Here is a 19588-nt window from a genome sequence, read left to right as displayed (position 1 = left end):
TAAACGGCGCTTCTTTTGAAAAGTAATTCACCTTCATTTTACAAAATCCTGCTTTATTTTGAACAGATATTTAACTAACGTTGAATTGTCATTTTCTAAAGTGTCATAGCGGAGCTGTGGTACGGTGTTCCGTACACTTTATGTCAGACGTGCAAACAGCGTCTGTGTTGACAGAGCTGCTGCTGCAGTAAGCAGTCAGTGAGCACCACTGATGTTAGAAATGACCATTTGAAAGCATTTATTCAACAAAGGGTGATATATTTAACAACGTGAGATAGCAGAATAATCATTTCATACAGACTACAGTACTGTGAGAAGCATACATTAAGTTGAAATGTACATTGTCGCTGCTCTAGTCGTCTCCCCTCTCTAGCTGCAGTCGGGGCTGTGGGAGCACCCATGGGTGCACCTCACAAACTCACTCAAAACAAATCTCACAGGAACAAACGGAGGAGGTCTCTGGCTTGGTCGGGAATGAAAGAGGTGAAACTGAGGATCACACGCATATACTGTAAATGTTATGCACGATCTGGAAGTATTTATTCAGCGATCTGCGGAAAAACTCTGTTTACAATATATGTAAATGAACTGGCTCCAATTTAACTCTGGGCATTTTGTTGTACCAGATGATATTGCTCTACTGGCTGAATCTGAGGACAATTTACAAAATATGTTAAATTTTTTAAAGACCTGGTGTTACAGATGGAGGTTGTCAATAAATCAAAGTAAAACACAGATTGTTCATTTCAGGAAAAAATGATATTCCAAGAAGTAAAAACAAATTTGACTTTTGGGACTGTAATACTGGAATATACACCTGAATACAAATATTTTACTATGACTTTTTTATTGCATTTTTATGACACTATACTATGAGTTTTTTATTGTATTTTTATGAAATTATACTCTAACTTTTATTAAAACTATACGATGACATTTTAATTACATACTAAACTATGACTTTTTTTATTGCATTTTTATGACATACTATGACTTTTTTATTGTATTTTTATAACATTATGTTATGACTCTTATTGCATTTTTATGACATATAATGACTTTTTTATTAAAACTATACTATGACGTTACATGATATTTTAATTACATACTATACTAGGACATTTTTAGGACATACTATATTATGACTTTTTTATGACATATTATGTTTGACTTTTTATGACAAAAAAGTAAACTATTTTACTCAGATTTTATGCATATGGTGGTGTGTTCTTTATACCATGACAGTTTTGGCATCTTAAAAACAACAAGAATGGCTTTATGTTTTATGTGTCTAAGCTAAAATCACAATAAATAGTTTCTATGCCTGTAAGCTTTTACCTTTGCTTCCAGAGTCCACAGTGAGCACAAAGGGTTACAGGTCAGGTTAGGCCCTACTGTTTGAAGCAGTCGGGATGATGTATGAAATGACTAGTACTCTTGTGGCATGGCTGCTTCAAGATGTCCGACGACGCCACCTATAGGTTTGGAAGAGCCTCTCAAATACTTGACTCAATAGCTGGATCTTAATTTAGTTTCATAAGGTAGAGCAGTGTGGCATAAATAAAGCCAGGCAATAAAAACAGTTAAAAAATGATAAAAGGCATTAAAAACAAAATAAGTTAAAGTTCATCAAGACTCATTCAAAGGGGGTCCTCCAGACAGAGTCCTGTTAGTCCTGATGGGTTGTTTCTCTGAGGAACTTTATACGACTGCACAGATGATTCCCTTCTTATAAGTAGATTTAGTAAAAGAACGTCTGAAGGCAAAGCAGAGTCCAGCACAGAGAGCTGCTGCTGTCAGTCCCAGTCCAGCGTAGAGGCCGATCCTTCCCCGACTCTCTGGTTGTGGACTCACTGTTGGTCTCTGAGGTCTGGGCTCATCAGGAGCTGCTCTCAACTTACCAGTGACATTGAGCCAGCATTTCCCAGAGTTCCTCCCATAACCTGTGAACACGTCACACCGGTACAGACCAGAGTCATTAGTCCTGAGTCTGGACACATGAAGTCTGAGTCGTCCTTCTCTGAGGACGTCTTCGTCACACTGGACTCGTCCTGCAAACTGTTCATCCTGAGACTCTGGGACCTCAACACCTTCATGGAAACAAAACAGGACTGAGGGTCTGAGATCAGCTGACAGTTCACAGTAGATAAAAAGTGAGTTGGGGGAACTGTGACTTCTGGTTGTGAACATCCACTCCAGTGTGATGCTGTGGTTCTCTTCTGCCTGATAGGAGGTCTGTGTCACATTCACTACAAATGATCCTGTTGAGGAGACAGAGAGGGAAAGTGAGGAGCAGACAAACTGACAACTTTGAACATGTCAAACTCCATCTAGAGATGTTTCTGTGGAGAGTTTAGTGATCATGGTCTCAGTGCTGTAAAGTGCTTTAAAGATACAAAAGTGAACTAACCAGAGACACAGGAGGTCAGGCTGATGAGCAGCAGGATGCTGCAGATCATCTTCTCCCTGTGAGAGTAGACACACAGTTTTTATTTCACTCTAAATGTTGGCTGTCTTCATCTCATCAATCTAACTCTGATCTCATGTGTTTCTGACTCTTCACCTCTAAGCTGCAGTAACGTGTTTCTGTCAAAAGATGGCGCCAGAGTAAACATGACTGTCTGAAGAGTTGGAGAGTTCAACACCACTACATAATCAGAATACTACACAATCTGTCATGTATGAAGAAGTACTATACTTCAACTTTATTTTATCAAGTATGCTTTAAGTAAATGTAAAGTATATATTCCCCAGGTACACTTTATGCAGTAAGTATACTAATATCAATGTACTAGTAGTATACTTGTAAGTGTGCTACTTATACTTCTTGGGACTAAAGTGACCCACTTTTTAGTTTATAAAAGTACTTTTAAGTGTACTTTAAGAGTAAGAACAGAAAACTTTGATTACACAACTAGTTTACACACAAGTTTTATTTTGTACTGCAACTATACTATAAGTGTACTGATAGTTTACTAGTTTTACACTTGTAGTCCACTTTATAGTTTATGAAAGTACACTTTAAAGTATATTTTCAGTAAATCACTAGTTTAACAGTTTTTATACTGAAACTATACAATATATTTGTAACCCACTTTTTTAGCAGAGACGGGGACTCGAGTTACACTTAAGTCACACACATATATCATTGCTATTATAATTATATTATTATTGTGAACAGATAATCCAAAACTTAGAAAATTGTTGATGAATTGAAGTAAATTCATATCAAAACATCATTTTACAAACTCACACACTTTAATAGGCTACGCTATCATAAAGTCAAACACAACTACAAGCATACCTAGTATAGTATACCTTTCTGTAGTAGGCCTATAAGGTAGAACACTTAATTATACTTTTCTTAAGTACATCTGGATCAAAAGATTAAGTACAAGTAGGCCTATAAGCCATATACTTAGACTTTTCTGTAAACTTGTCAGTATGAGCGAAGTATACTTCAGTGTACTTTTGTTAAGTATATCTCTGATAAGTACATAAAAAGTAAACTGAAAGTATACACTCTTATTGTAGGTTTAAAAGAAGTTTACTAACAGCACACTTGAATAAACGTTTTTTGGTATGGTCACTCAGTAAAGAATGCATCAGCAGCTGTTTGGTCAAATCATTTGACCTTATTTGTGACTTGGATGAAACAAGTGGTGCAAACTAAGGTAACTAATTGCTTAGTGTTACATTGTCATAAGCCATTTATACCAATTCTTCTTTTTTGGACAAAAAGTGAGTTAAATCGAACTTAGAACCGAATGACTGACATGAACAGGACAATAAAGTTACTGAGCAAAAATCAGTAGCTGGCTGGGAGTTCCTGTTCGAGGGGTTATGCAGAAAAGGATAACGCAAGATTTTGTGTTCATGTATTCACGTTCTGCATTCAAGATACAGCAGGAATCAGTCCTATCAGTCTGGTGTACTCTGTTAACTATCAACACCACTGTCACTCCATTTGTTTTTGTATAGTTTCTATGTTATTCTTATTTTAGTTTTATATACCCATTATTATTCATTCTTTTACTTTATCTATTAATCTGTACTCTGTCTGTCTTTGTGCTGCTGCAACAACAGATTTCCCCTCTGGTGATCAATACAGTTTCATCTGATCTTCTAGTATTTTATTTCTTAATAAAGAATAAAGAAAGGATAACACAGATGTGTTGTTTTACGGTTGTAAACATCAGTAATATAAATAGAAACAGTGCCTGATATAAAGGAATGAGGATCCTGTGAACCTGTATTTAAATTAAAATATCAAAACACACCTTGAGTTGTTGTCAGATCTCACAGTAACAATGCATCATATTTTATAGACTGATCTGTGACACCTTAAAAAGTAAATCTGTCCCCTTGAACAGTAAAGAAAGATTAGTATGGGGACCTGTTACAGAACATGGAGATACAAGTTTACTGTTGTTGAATTTACTTCTTGTCTGATCAAGTCCTCAAATACTAATCTGTACAACATGATTCACATAATGATCACCTGAATATATTCATACATTACCTTAATGTTCAGTCACATTGAAGCAGACCGGGAGACGAGAGAAGACTTCCTTCAGTGTTTTCTCCTCAACTACGGCTAGTGAGGGACAACCTGAGTTTTTATAGGACGACAGGACCGAAAGCTACTGTTACTGCAGGTGGTGCAGGGCGAGGAGTGTGACAGCTGATCATAACTTCTCTGCACAACCGATCAGAACAGATTGGAGCAGACCGGGAGACGAGAGAAGACTTCCTTCAGTGTCTTCTCGTCAACTACAGTGAATGAGGCTGAACTGAATTCAGACAGGGCATCACACTCTTTGCCCATGCGCAGGGCGAAGACTTTGTAGCTCGGATTTTGACAGCATGTCTCTTACTTTCCGTGTCTCGTCTCAGTTGTCACTCCCATGCCTTATCTTACGTCACTGTGTTTGTGTTAGGGGGATGTTACTGTAGAAGAGGAGGTGGGCGTAACTTCTGTTCAGGTTGTGGAAGTAGCAGTAAACTAGTTAGTCACATGACCATAGTGGCAATAAACTGCAAACGACGCTTCTTTTGAAAAGTAATTCACCTTCATTTGACAAAATCCTGCTTTATTTTTAACAGATATGTAACTAACGTTGAATTGTCATTTTCTAAAGTGTCATAGCGGAGCTGTGGTACGGTGTTCCGTACACTTTATGTCAGACGTGCAAACAGCGTCTGTGTTGACAGAGCTGCTGCTGCAGTAAGCAGTCAGTGAGCACCACTGATGTTAGAAATGACCATTTGAAAGCATTTATTCAACAAAGGGTGATATATTTAACAACGTGAGATAGCAGAATAATCATTTCATACAGACTACAGTACTGTGAGAAGCATACATTAAGTTGAAATGTACATTGTCGCTGCTCTAGTCGTCTCCTCTCTCTAGCTGCAGTCGGGGCTGTGGGAGCACCCATAGGTGCACCTCACAAACTCACTCAAAACAAATCTTACAGGAACAAACGGAGGAGGTCTCTGGCTTGGTCGGGAATGAAAGAGGTGAAACTGAGGATCACACGCATATACTGTAAATGTTATGCACGATCTGGAAGTATTTATTCAGTGATCTGCGGAAAAACTCTGTTTACAATATATGTAAATGAACTGGCTCCAATTTAACTCTGGGCATTTTGTTGTACCAGATGATATTGCTCTACTGGCTGAATCTGAGGACAATTTACAAAATATGTTACATTTTTTAAAGACCTGGTGTTACAGATGGAGGTTGTCAATAAATCAAAGTAAAACACAGATTGTTCATTTCAGGAAAAAATGGTATTCCAAGAAGTAAAAACAAATTTGACTTTTGGGACTGTAATACTGGAATATACACCTGAATACAAATATTTTACTATGACTTTTTTATTGCATTTTTATGACACTATACTATGAGTTTTTTATTGCATTTTTATGACACTATACTATGAGTTTTGTTATTGCATTTTTATGAAATTATACTCTAACTTTTATTAAAACTATACGATGACATTTTAATTACATACTAAACTATTACTTTTTTATTGCATTTTTATGACATACTATGACTTTTTATTGTATTTTTATAACATTATGTTATGACTCTTATTGCATTTTTATGACATAATGACTTTTTTATTAAAACTATACTATGACGTTACATGATATTTTAATTACATACTATACTAGGACATTTTTAGGACATACTATATTATGACTTTTTTATGACATATTATGTTTGACTTTTTATGACAAAAAAGTAAACTATTTTACTCAGATTTTATGCATATGGTGGTGTGTTCTTTATACCATGACAGTTTTGGCATCTTAAAAACAACAAGAATGGCTTTATGTTTTATGTATGTCAGTTACAATCACAATAAATAGTTTCTATGCCTCTAAGCTTTTACCTTTGCTTCCAGAGTCCACAGTGAGCACAACGGGTTACAGGTCAGGTTAGGCCCTACTGTTTGAAGCAGTCGGGATGATGTATGAAATGACTAGTACTCTTGTGGCATGGCTGCTTCAAGATGTCCAACGACGCCACCTGTAGGTTTGGAAGAGCCTCTCAAATACTTGACTCAATAGCTGGATCTTAATTTAGTTTCACAAGGTAGAGTAGTGTGGCATAAATAAAGCCAGGCAATAAAAACAGTTAAAAAATGATAAAAGGCATTAAAAACAAAATAAGTTAAAGTTCATCAAGACTCATACAAAGGGGGTCCTCCAGACAGAGTCCTGTTAGTCCTGATGGGTTGTTTCTCTGAGGAACTTTATACGACTGCACAGATGATTCCCTTCTTATAAGTAGATTTAGTAAAAGAACGTCTGAAGGCAAAGCAGAGTCCAGCACAGAGAGCTGCTGCTGTCAGTCCCAGTCCAACGTAGAGGCCGATCCTTCCCCGACTCTCTGGTTGTGGACTCACTGTTGGTCTCTGAGGTCTGGGCTCATCAGGAGCTGCTGTCAACTTACCAGTGACATTGAGCCAGCATTTCCCAGAGTTCCTCCCATAACCTGTGAACACGTCACACCGGTACAGACCAGAGTCATCAGTCCTGAGTCTGGACACATGAAGTCTGAGTCGTCCTTCTCTGAGGACGTCTTCGTCAACACTGGACTCGTCCTGCAAACTGTTCATCCTGAGACTCTGGGACCTCAACACCTTCATGGAAACAAAACAGGACTGAGGGTCTGAGATCAGCTAACAGTTCACAGTAGATAAAAAGTGAGTTGGGGGAACTGTGAGTTCTGGTTGTGAACATCCACTCCAGTGTGATGCTGTGGTTCTCCTCTGCCTGATAGGAGGTCTGTGTCACATTCACTACAAATGATCCTGTTGAGGAGACAGAGAGGGAAAGTGAGGAGCGGACAAACTGACAACTTTGAACATGTCAAACTCTATCTAGAGATGTTTCTGTGGAGAGTTTAGTGATCATGGTCTCAGTGCTGTAAAGTGCTTTAAAGATACAAAAGTGAACTAACCAGAGACACAGGAGGTCAGGCTGATGAGCAGCAGGATGCTGCAGATCATCTTCTCCCTGTGAGAGCAGACACACAGTTTTTATTTCACTCTAAATGTTGGATGTCTTCATCTCATCAATGTAACTCTGATCTCATGTGTTTCTGACTCTTCACCTCTAAGCTGCAGTAACGTGTTTCTGTCACAAGATAGCGCCAGAGTAAACATGACTGACTGAAGAGTTGGAGAGTTCAACACCACTACATAATCAGAATACTACACAATCTGTCATGTAGGAAGAAGTACTATACTTCAACTTTATTTTATCAAGTATACTTTAAGTAAATGTAAAGTTTATATTCCCCAGGTATACTTTATGCAGTAAGTATACTTATATCAATGTACTAGTAGTATACTTGTAAGTGTGCTACTTATACTTCTTGTGACTAAAGTGACCCACTTTTTAGTTTATAAAAGTACTTTTAAGTGACCTTTAAGAGTAAGAACAGTAAACTTTGATTACACAACTAGTTTACACACAAGTTTAATTTTGTACTGCAACTATACTACAAGTGTACTGATTTACTAGTACTGTTTATTAGTTTTATACTTGTAGTCCACTTTATAGTTTATGAAAGTACACTTTAAAGTATATTCTCAGTAAACCACTTGTTTAATAGTTTTATATTGTAACTATACAATATATTTGTAGCCCACTTTTTAGCAGAGACGGGGACTCGAGTCACACTTAAGTCACACACAGTGACTTGAGACTTGTCTTATTATTATATCATTGCTATTATAATTATATTATTATTGTGAACAGATAATGCAAAAACTTAGAAAATTGTTGATGAACTGAAGTAAATTCATATCAAAACACCATTTTACAAACTCACACACTTTAATAGGCTACGCTATCATAAAGTCAGCTCAACTACAAGCATACCTAGTGTGATATCTTCAGATCTCAATTACCAGATAGCGAGACTTCATCTTCAGTGGAGCTGCCTTTATTGCAGGAACCACTTAGTAGTATCACAACATGCCCAACATGTTGCTGTATATATACAGCACCTCACTCTGGTTAATCCTACCATGTGTATAGCACTAGAGCCCTCTACTGGTTCTGGCCTGTGATAACAACCAACAGTCACTTCATAACATCCCTCCCCTCTTAAAGGGACTGTTTGTAACTTTTTACACGTATAAATCTACCGGGTCGGTGTCCCATGCGCGCTCGCATATGCATGTACATCTTGATCAAAAGATTAAGTACAAGTAGGCCTATAAACCAAGTATACTTAGACTTTTCTGTAAACTTGTCAGTATGAGCCAAGTATACTTCAGTGTACTTTTGTTAAGTATATCTCTGATAAGTACATAACAAGTAAACTGAAAGTATACACTCTTATTGTAAGTTTAAAAAAAGTTTACTAACAGCACACTTGAATCAACTTTTTTTTGGTATGGTCACTCGGTAAAGAATGCATTCTTTACCGAGTGACCATATCAAAACAAATGTTTGTTGACAAACTCTTTTTTTGGTATGGTTTTTTTTTTCTGACCAAACAGTTGCTGATGATCAGCAACTGTTTGGTCAAATCATTTGAACTTATTTGTGACTTGGATGAAACAAGTGGTGCAAACTAAGGTAACTAATTGCTTAGTGTTACATTGTCATAAGCCATTTATACCAATTCTTCTTTTTTTGACAAAAAGTGAGTTAAATCGAACTTAGAACCGAATGACTGACATGAACAGGACAATAAAGTTACTGAGCAAAAGTCAGTAGCTGGCTGGGAGTTCCTGTTCGAGGGGTTATGCCAAAAAAGGGATCTTGCGAAAGTTTATATAATCCGCGAGATTTTGTGTTCATTTACGTTCTGCATTCAAGATACAGCTGGAATCAATCCTATCAGTCTGGTGTACTCTGTTAACTATCAACACCACTGTCACTCCATTTGTTTTTGTATAGTTTCTATGTTATTCTTATTTAAGTTTTATATACCCATTATTATTCATTATTTTACTTTATCTATTAATCTGTACTCTGTCTGTCTTTGTGCTGCTGCAACAAGATTTCCCCTCTTGTGATCAATACAGTTTCATCTGATCTTCTTGTATTTTATTTCTTAATAAAGAATAAAGAAAGGGTAACACAGATGTGTTGTTTTACGGTTGTAAACATCAGTAATACAAATAGAAGCAGTGCCTGATATAAAGGAATGAGGATCCTGTGAACCTGTATTTAAATTAAAATATCAAAACACACCTTGTGTTGTTGTCAGATCTCACAGTAACAATGTATCATATTTTATAGACTGATCTGTGACACCTTAAAAAGTAAATCTGTCCCCTTGAACAGTAAAGAAGGATTAGTATGGGGACCTGTTACAGAACATGGAAATACAAGTTTACTGTTGTTGAATTAACTTCTTGTCTGATCAAGTCCTCAACTACTAATCTGTACAACATGATTCACATAATGATAACCTGAATATATTCATACATTACCTTAATGTTCAGTCACATTGGAGCAGACCGGGGGACGAGAGAAGACTTTCTTCAGTGTTTTCTCCTCAACTACAGCTATTGAGGGACAACATGAGTTTTTATAGGACGACAGGACCGAAAGTTACTGTTACTATCAGTGGTGCAGGGCGAAGTCTGTTTTTTTTTTTAAATCCCTATATTTTTACTGCTTCTTCTTGAGCAATTTCTACTACTATTAAAAAATATCTTAAAAGTAGTCCCATGTGCCCAAAGACTAGTGTGATAGGAAATTTAAAATTTCACACAAATGGGTTAATAGTTCTCTGGCAAGCTGCAGCTGGAGATATATTTAGCTCGTCAGGTGAGGAATTGCACCACCTTTTATTTTGCCATAGTTTCAGTGTTATATGATACAGTGCGTTTTGGACTTCAGCAGCAGACAAGCACTGACAACGACGTTTAGTGGAAGCAGGCAGGGACACAGTTTACACAAAACCAGAAAAGCTTTGGACTGAAGAAATAGTTCACATCAGCTGACTCTACTTAGCTCTCCAGCTCTACTTCTTTTTCAAAAAATGATGCATTAATTTCTCTTGCTCCTATTCTGTCATGTTTCATCTCCAGTTAAGATGACATTTTACAACAGGTTGATTTGACCTACAAGCTCCTGGAGAGCTGGATAACACCACAACACAGCCTTGTACTGTTTCTCTTGAGTGAAGTTAACATGCGTAGGGTGTTTATGTGTTTACATACTTTTTAAAAAAAAACTAAAAAACTACATAAAACAATTTTAAATAGGTATTTCATTTGATTCATATGCAATTTAATAAACATATTTTGTTGCAAGTGAAAAGGTAAGTGATGTGAGTGCATGTGAGAATACCATAATGAGGTGTGCCCTGTACAGTATTGCTATCTTTTTATAGAGTTACTGAGAAACTGTCACATAATGCTCATTACTCAAGACACAAATTAATTGAAGAATACTACTAATAGGAATATGGCTTTGGTATATTTTTGTTATTTACTGATTAAACAAAAACTTTGATTCTGTGGTTATAGAAAAAAGACAACCAGTTGTCCAACAGAATGATGTAAGGAAAAAAAAAGAAGCAAATACATTAGCTGGAAAACCTGTTTGTCCGACAGTGAAACATTACCCCAATAAAATATAAAACGTCAAAGAGCTTTACAATAACCAACAAGAAACAAATCAGAAACAACTGGAGCGGAGGTTTGAAATATGTGATACGTTTGTGCACTTTTGGCTTGTGTGTTTTGTTTCAATGATCTGAGCTGGTTTCAAGTAAGTGGACTCGTAATGCTACATCATAAAGTGCCTTTTTAGACAACAACGCTGGACCTCATGAATGCTCTTGTGGCTGAATGGGAGCAAATCCCTGCAGCCAAAGGACGGACACAAGGGTGCAATGTTCAGGTGTCCACAGACAACCAGAATATCCTTGGACAAGGATAGACCAGGTGTCTATATGCCTTTAGGCTTTGTTTAGTTTACGTTTTTTTCCTGGTGTTGAGTTATATATGAATAGTTCCAGACTTTGTGTTAAGGATGTGACCGTTCCTTCCTTCCTTCCCATCAGTATCACTGATCCAGCGTGGCATCCAGTAATTGGAGAGCCACTCAGCCCGGCCTGGGTAGTGCTTCTCAAACACCTGCCTGAAGTAATAGGCCTCTTTGGTGCGTGGCGGGTTGTGAGGGAACCTCTTGTGAGCCTTCGCCATCTGGTCAGCATTCACCTGAGAGAAGACAGAAAGCAGGTTATCGGATATAACTAGGGCTGTCAATCGATTCAAATATGTAATCGCAGGATTGTCCATGATTAATCATGATTAATTGCAAATTAATCTCACATTTTTTTTATCTGTTCAAAATGCACCTTAAAAGGGAGATTTGTCAAGTATTTAATACTCTTATCGGCATGGGAGTGGACAAATATGCTGCTTTATGCAAATGTATGTATATATTTATTATTGGAAACAGGCATCAACAGCTGTCAGTGTGTCAGTGTGCTGACTTGACGCTGACTTGCCCCAAACTGCATGTGATTATCATAAAGTGGGCATGTCTGTAAAGGGGAGACTCGTGGGTACCCATAGAATCCATTTTCATTCACATATCTGGAGGTCAGAGGTCAAGGGACCCCTTTGAAAATGGCCATGACAGTTTTTCCTCGCCAAAATTTAGTTTAAGTTTGGAGCATTACTTAGCCTCCATCCTGACAAGCTAGTATGACATGATTGGTACTCTTCACTCTAGCTTTTAAACTGAGCCCGCTGCAACCTAAAAATTGTTTGCGTTAATGCGTTCAAATAAATTTGTGTTATTATCGCATTAACTTTGACAGTCCTAATTAGCATCTGAAAAAAGTCTAAATATCCTCCATAGAGTCAAGACTACAGGTACCTGGAGTTTGCTCTGGTGCTTTGGCTTATGTGACTACTTTTGTTGATGCTAATATGAGCTTCAATTTTACAACAGACCATAAACACACCATAGGTTCTAAAGGGGGGGGGGGGGGGGGGGGGGGGGGGTTCAGCATTTTTACAAAGCCTTATTTCATTCCACAAGTTACATCTTTATCCACAGACAAGAAACATTAAAAAACTACTGACCTTACAAATCCTCATCTCCTCAGGCAAAGAAAGGTAGTATGCTGTGAATCTGTGGTCCAGGAAAGGCGCTCTGAGCTCCAGACTGAAACACAAGAACAACAAGACTCGGGTCAAAACTGAGTATATGGCTGCTGGACCGTGTACGATCAGTCTGTGAATTTGTGGCTAGATTGTTACACACATAGTCCGTGGTCATGTCTATAAAGTTAAATCCAGTAATACGTTTTCACAGCCTCCGTTCTTTCCACGCTTCTTATTCATTGTCTATGTAAGCAGCCGTGCAATGCATTCTGGTAGCGTTGTGGTACGATTCGAAAGACGGGGCGTCCAACCGGTCGAGGCAGATGGCAAAATCATTGCCATGGCTGCGCCCCCTTTTGGGGGGAAAGAATCGTGTGGTCACATATAGAGAGAAACGGGAAAATGCAGAAAAGCTGTGTAGTGGATTAACCCACGCTTTAACAATAAGATTTGAGGCACATAAAATGTGTGAATATTCACTGCCAGTATTGTAAATCGCTAAATGATGTTGTGACTGTTGGATGATGGAAAATCAGCTTAGCTAACTTGAGTGGGAGGCTGCTGCAGTACAGTCATTCATCAGCATATCATCATCAGACTGTTGTCTCCAACTAAATCTCAGTTTAAAGATCAAACAGTTGGCTATCAACAGGTTGATTGTTAAACAGTTATTCATTTCCATTTTTAAAAATCCACGGACAGCCACTGGAGAGAGGCTAAAGAGCCACATGTGTCTCCGGAGCTGCAGGTTGCTGACCCCTGTCCTAACTGGATGTGATTCGAACGAGCGGACATCAGATTGTTTTCAGTTTTTCACAATGAAGATGTCCGTGAACCTGCTGCAGAGTGACGTGTCATTTGTTTGAAAAAACGCTCACCCTGGCTCTATTTATGTAAAGTTTCGAACACCTCCAACTTATTTTCACTGGTCAAAATCGACTCTCTATAGAGAGTGACATCGCTCGTAATATATCTGGACAATTTTTCATCTGTCATAGTGTCATCCTTAATACTACCACCTGATGGCCCTAAAGTAAAGAAGTCCTACACATAGTGGCTTGAATCCTTTGACTACGGTCAGACATCTGATCCCTCCTTTGAGTTAGATGTGAAGGTCGACCATATTGTAACTACTAAAGAGGTGTGACTTATCAGCATGAAGTCCCTCTTAAATCATGATGGTTTCCTTCAGGAATGGTAGCAATAAATTGATACATAGGAATTTGAATAAACACCTTTGTCACAGGGTTAAGAGGTACAAGTTTAGAGCGTTATTTAGCTTCCTTTGCGACAAGCTCCGTACCATGGTACGGAGCTTGTAGGCAGTAGGCCTACTTTGCATTTGCGTTTTGAAATTGGCAGACTGAATTGTGATTGGAAAGGTTCTCAGGCTCAGTTTCTGAAATATTGAAAACAATATTGGTGTCATCAGGCTATAAAAACTATAATTAAACAGTTTAAATGCACATACTGTAGCACTGGTTGCCCAACACCGCTGAAAGACACACTGAAACAATGAATTAAATGAACGGATGTACCCGTGTGCAGCAGTGGTTCGATCAGCACGGAGGACATCAAACAGGTAGAGCTCCTTCATCAGTCGAACGCTGTCCTCTGCAGCTGCTTTGGGAGTTGGAGCCTGGAGGAGGAACACAGCTCTAGATAACACCAGATGAGATGTATAATCCCTCACAATGTATAATCTCTCAAGCAGGTTTTAGGTCTACCCTGGGGTCTTCTCTCAGTTGAACATATCCATTGTACCTCCACATGGAAGCCACTGGGAGGCATCCTGATCTCAAAACCCCTCTCCCTAAATATTTTTTATTCTAGCAAAGCAAACTTGCAGCACACACTTTGGCCCTTCTTTGAGTACTGTGTTGACTTCTGGTCTCACCATGTGGAAATAACTGTATCCCTGAGTCAGCTCATCTGAGCCGTCTCCACTGTAGATCACCACACTGTCCGTCTTCTCCTTGATGTATTTGGAAACTAAGTACATCCCTACAAAAAAATCAGAGCACAAAAAGGAGTAATTCTGAACTCAAGGTCCACTTAGAAGGTTTTTTCCATCGCCGTGGAGTATTTGTTCACCCCGCTAAGCAGGCCCTCGAGGAAGGCCCAATTCATGGTGTTGTTTCAAACACTCCGCTGAGTGCTCAAATACAAATGGCTTGAACTGAGCACGTCAGGCACAAAGGCTCTTTAATATAGCATTTATTACTTACTGCCTTCTTGGCACAGGTCGAAGGGGAGGGAGGAATATCGAACAAAGCAAACATAGACTCATTCTTCTGCTGCAGCCACTAGTGGACCTGGTTTTAGCAAACACCTTGAGAGAGATAGAGAGAGGCAGGGACATTGCTAGATACTAATTCACACATGAGTATACACACATGAGAAGGAGTACACTTACAAGTACACTGATATTAGCATACTACATAAAGTATACTTGGGAAATATACTTAATTTTACTTCATGAAATAAACTTGGAGTACTTTTTCATAAGGGTTCCATCACTTCAGGTGTTTTTAATTAAGACTTTTTCAGCCCACTTTCCAAATGTGTGCGACTCGGCAGACGATGCTCAAAGTAATAACTCATACTGCAGAGCGTTGTGACATTAATCCCTGATCCAGGGACATCTGGAGAACATCTGGATAAGCTGTTAGAGAGAAATCCCAGCTCAATGTTTCTCAAACCAGTGGATGAGAAAGAAATATTGGATATTGTTAATAAGTGTAAAAACAAAACGTCTACTGATTTTAATGACATTGATATGACTCTAGTGAAAAAATTCATTGAGGGGGTTTCAAAACCATTAACATACATCTGTAACTTCTCATTCCAAACCGATTCATTTCCAAACAAAATGAAAATAGCTTAAGTCATACCTATGTACAAAACTGGGAACAAACACAACTTCACAAACTACAGACCTGTCTCTTTACTTCCACAACTTTCCAAAATAGTGGAAAAGCTCTTCAACAATAGATTGGACACATTCTTAGAAAAGCCCAAGTTACTCTCTGACAGTCAATACAGATTCAGATCAAACAGATCAACATCATTGGCAATAATGGAATCAATCGAGGAAATCACTAACGCTATGGATCACAAAAAATATGCAGTAGGGGTATTTATTGACATCAAAAAAGCTTTGTACACAATCAACCATGACATATGAATCAATAAACTGGAAAGCTATGGTATCAGGGGTTTAGTATTAGATTGGTTTAGAAGCTATTTAAATAGGAGACAACAGTTTGTGAAGTTGGGCAATTTCTCTTCATCATGTTTGGACATTGCTTGTGGTGTCCCCCAGGGGTCAGTGTTGGGCCCTAAATTGTTTATATTGTATATCAATGATATATGCAACATATCCAAGGTATTCAAATTAGTATTGTTTGCTGATGACACAAATATTTTCTGTTCTGAGGAGAATTTAAAACAACTACTGGAGGACATCACTAAAGAAATGAGCAGAGTAAAAACATGGTTTGATAAAAAAAAATATCATGAACTTGAACAAACTAAAGTAATGTTATTTGGTAAATGTAGAATTAATACACAAGTACAGATACAGATAGATGGGGTTGAAATTGAAAGAGTTCATGAAAACAAATTTCTCGGGGTGACAATAGATGATATAGTCTGCTGGAAATCACACATTAAACATGTAGAAAATAAACTGTCAAGAAGCATCTCAGTATTAAACAAAGCCAAACAGGTTCCGGATCAGAATTCACTCCACATTCTCTACTGTTCACTAGTTTTGCCATATTTAAATTACTGTGCGGAGGTCTGGGGCAACAACTACAGATGTTCATTACATTCACTATCTATTCTCCAAAAAAGAGCAATACGGATCATTCACAAAGTATATATATATATATTCATATATATATATATATATATGTGTGTGTGTGTGTGTATGTGTATGTATGTATGTGTGTATGTATGTATTGCATGTTGTATTACAATTGCATATTGTAAATTATAAATTGTATATTATAAATAATAATATGCGCATATAAGAAAAGATAATAAATAGTCAATGATTAAGTTAAATATTTTGATAAGCCGAATTATATCAGTAATTAATTTATATTTCTGTATGATAGAGATAAAAGGTAATAATTATAGTTAGAATAATTATAAATAAGAATAATTATAGTTAGACAAATTTAGGAAAATTGAATTAGAGTATATGTACGGCTCAATAAGGAAGCTGGTTGATTATTAATAATTGACTCGTGGAGAAGGCATGGGATTAAATACGTTTGTACTTCTTCTCATTCCTTTTCAAATATGTAAATCAAGGCATCAAGTGTTTGACAATTTATTTTTCTTATGCTTTTCATTGTATGTAAATACTACTTCTTTCTGACTGTCCACTTGTCGGTTTGATCATTCTCTTTTTCTTTATTTTCTTTATTTTTTTTGTATTCTACATGTTCGAAATAAATTCAGAAATTAAATTAAATTAAAACAGTTATGACCGAGGAATAAGCCTTTGTTACAGCGGGCATTCAAAGTTGTCATAGTAGGAAATCAATGACTTTAAGGATGTCTCCACTCTATTCAAGTGTTGCAGTAAGTGATGAAAGTGTGACAGTGAGCCAGTGTGCACAATATCAGGACCCTGAAACTGACATCATTCATTTAATTTAATTTAGTCCTGTGCTTTCCTTACAGTGACTGATAAAATGTCGTCTCTGAAAAAAGCCTCTTTTTTTTTTTTACCCATCATATAACGGAAAAGTAAACAAAACATGGAAGAAATCAGCAAAGTGACATTTATCTTTTTTGTTTTTATGATGACATGATAGTGACTTATAGATATATTGATTTGGTCCAACTGTACTGTGTTTAACAACAAACTACACACACACTCTGAAATATCAGCCTCATAGTTTAGTATCCACACAGCGTCTCTGACCAGGTGACGTGACATGATTTCACAAAGTGCTGTCCCACTCCTCCAACAAATTGAAATTGAAATTTATTTCCAACAATTTGGGATAAAAGAAAACAATCACCAACAACAAAAAGAAGAAAATAAAACAGTGCTGGCATGAAAAGATAATCCTCTACTTGAGTGAATGTACATAATTGATATGTGTGAAACATATGATAATATAACACTCACAGGGGCCATTTTTCTGCATTGAGTGCTTTTACTTTTAATATCTTAAGTTCATTTTGCTAATGTTTTACTTGAATACATACAAATATTCATATACTTGAATGATAACAGATGGACGTTCTATCAGAACAGAGAGTTTTATAAAATCCCAGTGTTCTGATCCATTTCACATTATCCTCCACAGTGAGCAGACAGAGAACAGAGTATCTGTACTAAACTGTCCTACGTTCAGCGTTTGATCACGAGAGAAAAACACGGTGTGCTTTGTGTGCGGCAGAATCTATGAGTTTAATCAATATGAGCAGGTGGTCTGTCCTGCTTTACACAGAAACAAGATGAAAACTTGTCATTATATATGAACAAATTCCGTCACATATAACTTGTAACGATGTAAGGCACATTTAAATTTAAAAGAGCATGAGTTTTATAAAAGTTACTTCTTTTTTAAAGCTGCAGTGAGTAGAAATGGAGCAAATATCTTTATACATGACTAATAAGAAGAAAGTGGCCTTCACACAATTAGTTTCCCACTAACAGAGTGAATCAAGGAGTGACAGCTCAGTTAGGATACTATAGCTAGAAACCTGACGTGTTTAGACGACACTTTGTTCAAACTAATTATTGTGAAGCTGGAGAATGTGCTGGAGACTATTGATTGACGCTGATTTGTGAAGACGGATTGAGAAACAACCAGTGGCTGGCCAAACTAATTAACTGGCTCAGCTAATGAGCTAATCAGCTGGCAGACGAAGACGACATTAAAATATCGCTCGACTTTCGGACTTCTGCTGTCAGATTACAGACTTAGTCGAAGTAAAGTAAATCAGGCTTGAGGCTACAAAGTGCCGAGAGGGAAAAAAGGCATGAAGAACGACAGGCTTCCTGATCAGAGGAAGATTCAATCATGGAAGTCTTCATTAAAGTGAACAGAACAGCTGAAGATGCTGAGGTGCTGGTCATCAGAGACATGGAGGAACTGGACAAATACCAGTGAGCTCTAAAGAACAACGAAACAAGGTCATGATTAAATGAATGCATTTCTCACAACCATGCTAAGTTATAGATAATGGAGATAATGATGAACCACAATCCACAAGGATGACAGAATATGATAAACTTTGTTTGATTGTTTTTAATATAGCCTACTGACCAGTGGCGGCCGGCCAATAGAGGGCGCTAGGGCGCCGCCCCCCCTGAACCAGACAGCCACACACAAAAAAAAAACCTCTGCCTGTCTGACTCCCCTCTGTCTGTCTGACTCACCTCTGCCTGTCTGACTCACCTCTACCTGTCTGACTCTGCCTGTTTGCTTGTCATCCCCTGCGGTTGGCTCCTCAATATTGCGGCTATTGTGACATCAGCAGTAAATTAACACGACTCCTATATGGAAGCTTTATGGTAAAATAAAGCAGATATCTGAAAGTACAAACAGGGACGCAGGAGAGAAACTACACCTCAAACCACAGAGATTCAGTTAGAAGCTACAAAAGTAGTGAGAGCTGAACAACCAGAGATTTTTAAAAACGTCTCCCTGGTCTCCAGCACAGAGTAGAGTCTCGCAACACACGCTTGTTTGAGGGGGAGAAGGGAGGGTTGTCACGGGTTGGCTGTGGCCGGCAAGGTGTCACCGTCTTCCCGGAGAGCTCTCAACCCCTCAGAGTCCAGACCAGCTCAGGTCACCCTCACCTGCTCCAACTGCATTTACAATCACTGAGAGATCAGTAAGGAGAACACAGAGACACTGAAGAAACAGGACCAAGCATATACCTCGTAATAAGCTTTAACCTAGAAATATACCCCAACCCAAACCTCAACCCAAACCCAA

At 37.8% G+C, this 19588-nt stretch overlaps 2 protein-coding genes across 6 annotated transcripts in view; both read right to left on the bottom strand.

Annotated features, from left to right (window-relative positions):
* LOC119503191 (NACHT, LRR and PYD domains-containing protein 3-like) overlaps nt 1-19588 on the bottom strand; it is a 179776-nt gene that overhangs the window by 142305 nt on the left and 17883 nt on the right. The window contains exons 15-16 of one of the 5 annotated variants that reach the window (XM_037794800.1): nt 19052-19530; nt 18262-18994 (exon numbers count right to left, since the gene is read on the bottom strand). The exons of the other annotated variants lie outside the window; for them this stretch is intronic. Of the exons in view, the coding sequence (XP_037650728.1) occupies nt 19482-19530 (49 nt within the window). The 3' untranslated portion in view covers nt 18262-18994; nt 19052-19481. Of the gene's footprint in view, nt 1-18261; nt 18995-19051; nt 19531-19588 lie in introns of those variants that run through there. 5 annotated transcript variants of the gene reach the window in all.
* On the bottom strand, nt 1236-2727 carry LOC119503195. The gene is made up of 2 exons (XM_037794810.1): nt 2411-2727; nt 1236-2261 (listed from the first exon to the last, which is right to left on the bottom strand). Exons 1-2 carry the CDS (start codon nt 2457-2459, stop codon nt 1702-1704), a joined length of 609 nt encoding a protein of 202 aa, XP_037650738.1. The 5' UTR covers nt 2460-2727; the 3' UTR covers nt 1236-1701.

The sequence above is a fragment of the Sebastes umbrosus genome, chromosome 15 (genome assembly GCF_015220745.1).
Source record: "Sebastes umbrosus isolate fSebUmb1 chromosome 15, fSebUmb1.pri, whole genome shotgun sequence".
Classification (NCBI taxonomy): Eukaryota; Metazoa; Chordata; class Actinopteri; order Perciformes; family Sebastidae; genus Sebastes; species Sebastes umbrosus.
This window is presented reverse-complemented; position numbering and strand designations above follow the sequence as displayed.

Bases quoted from the DNA above. Each gene is read 5' to 3' on its own strand.
- LOC119503195 (XM_037794810.1), bottom strand. From the start codon at position 2,459: ATGATCTGCAGCATCCTGCTGCTCATCAGCCTGACCTCCTGTGTCTCT. The intron at 2,262-2,410 runs GTTAGTTCACTT...TCTCCTCAACAG, and splicing joins CCTGACCTCCTGTGTCTCTG to GATCATTTGTAGTGAATGTG.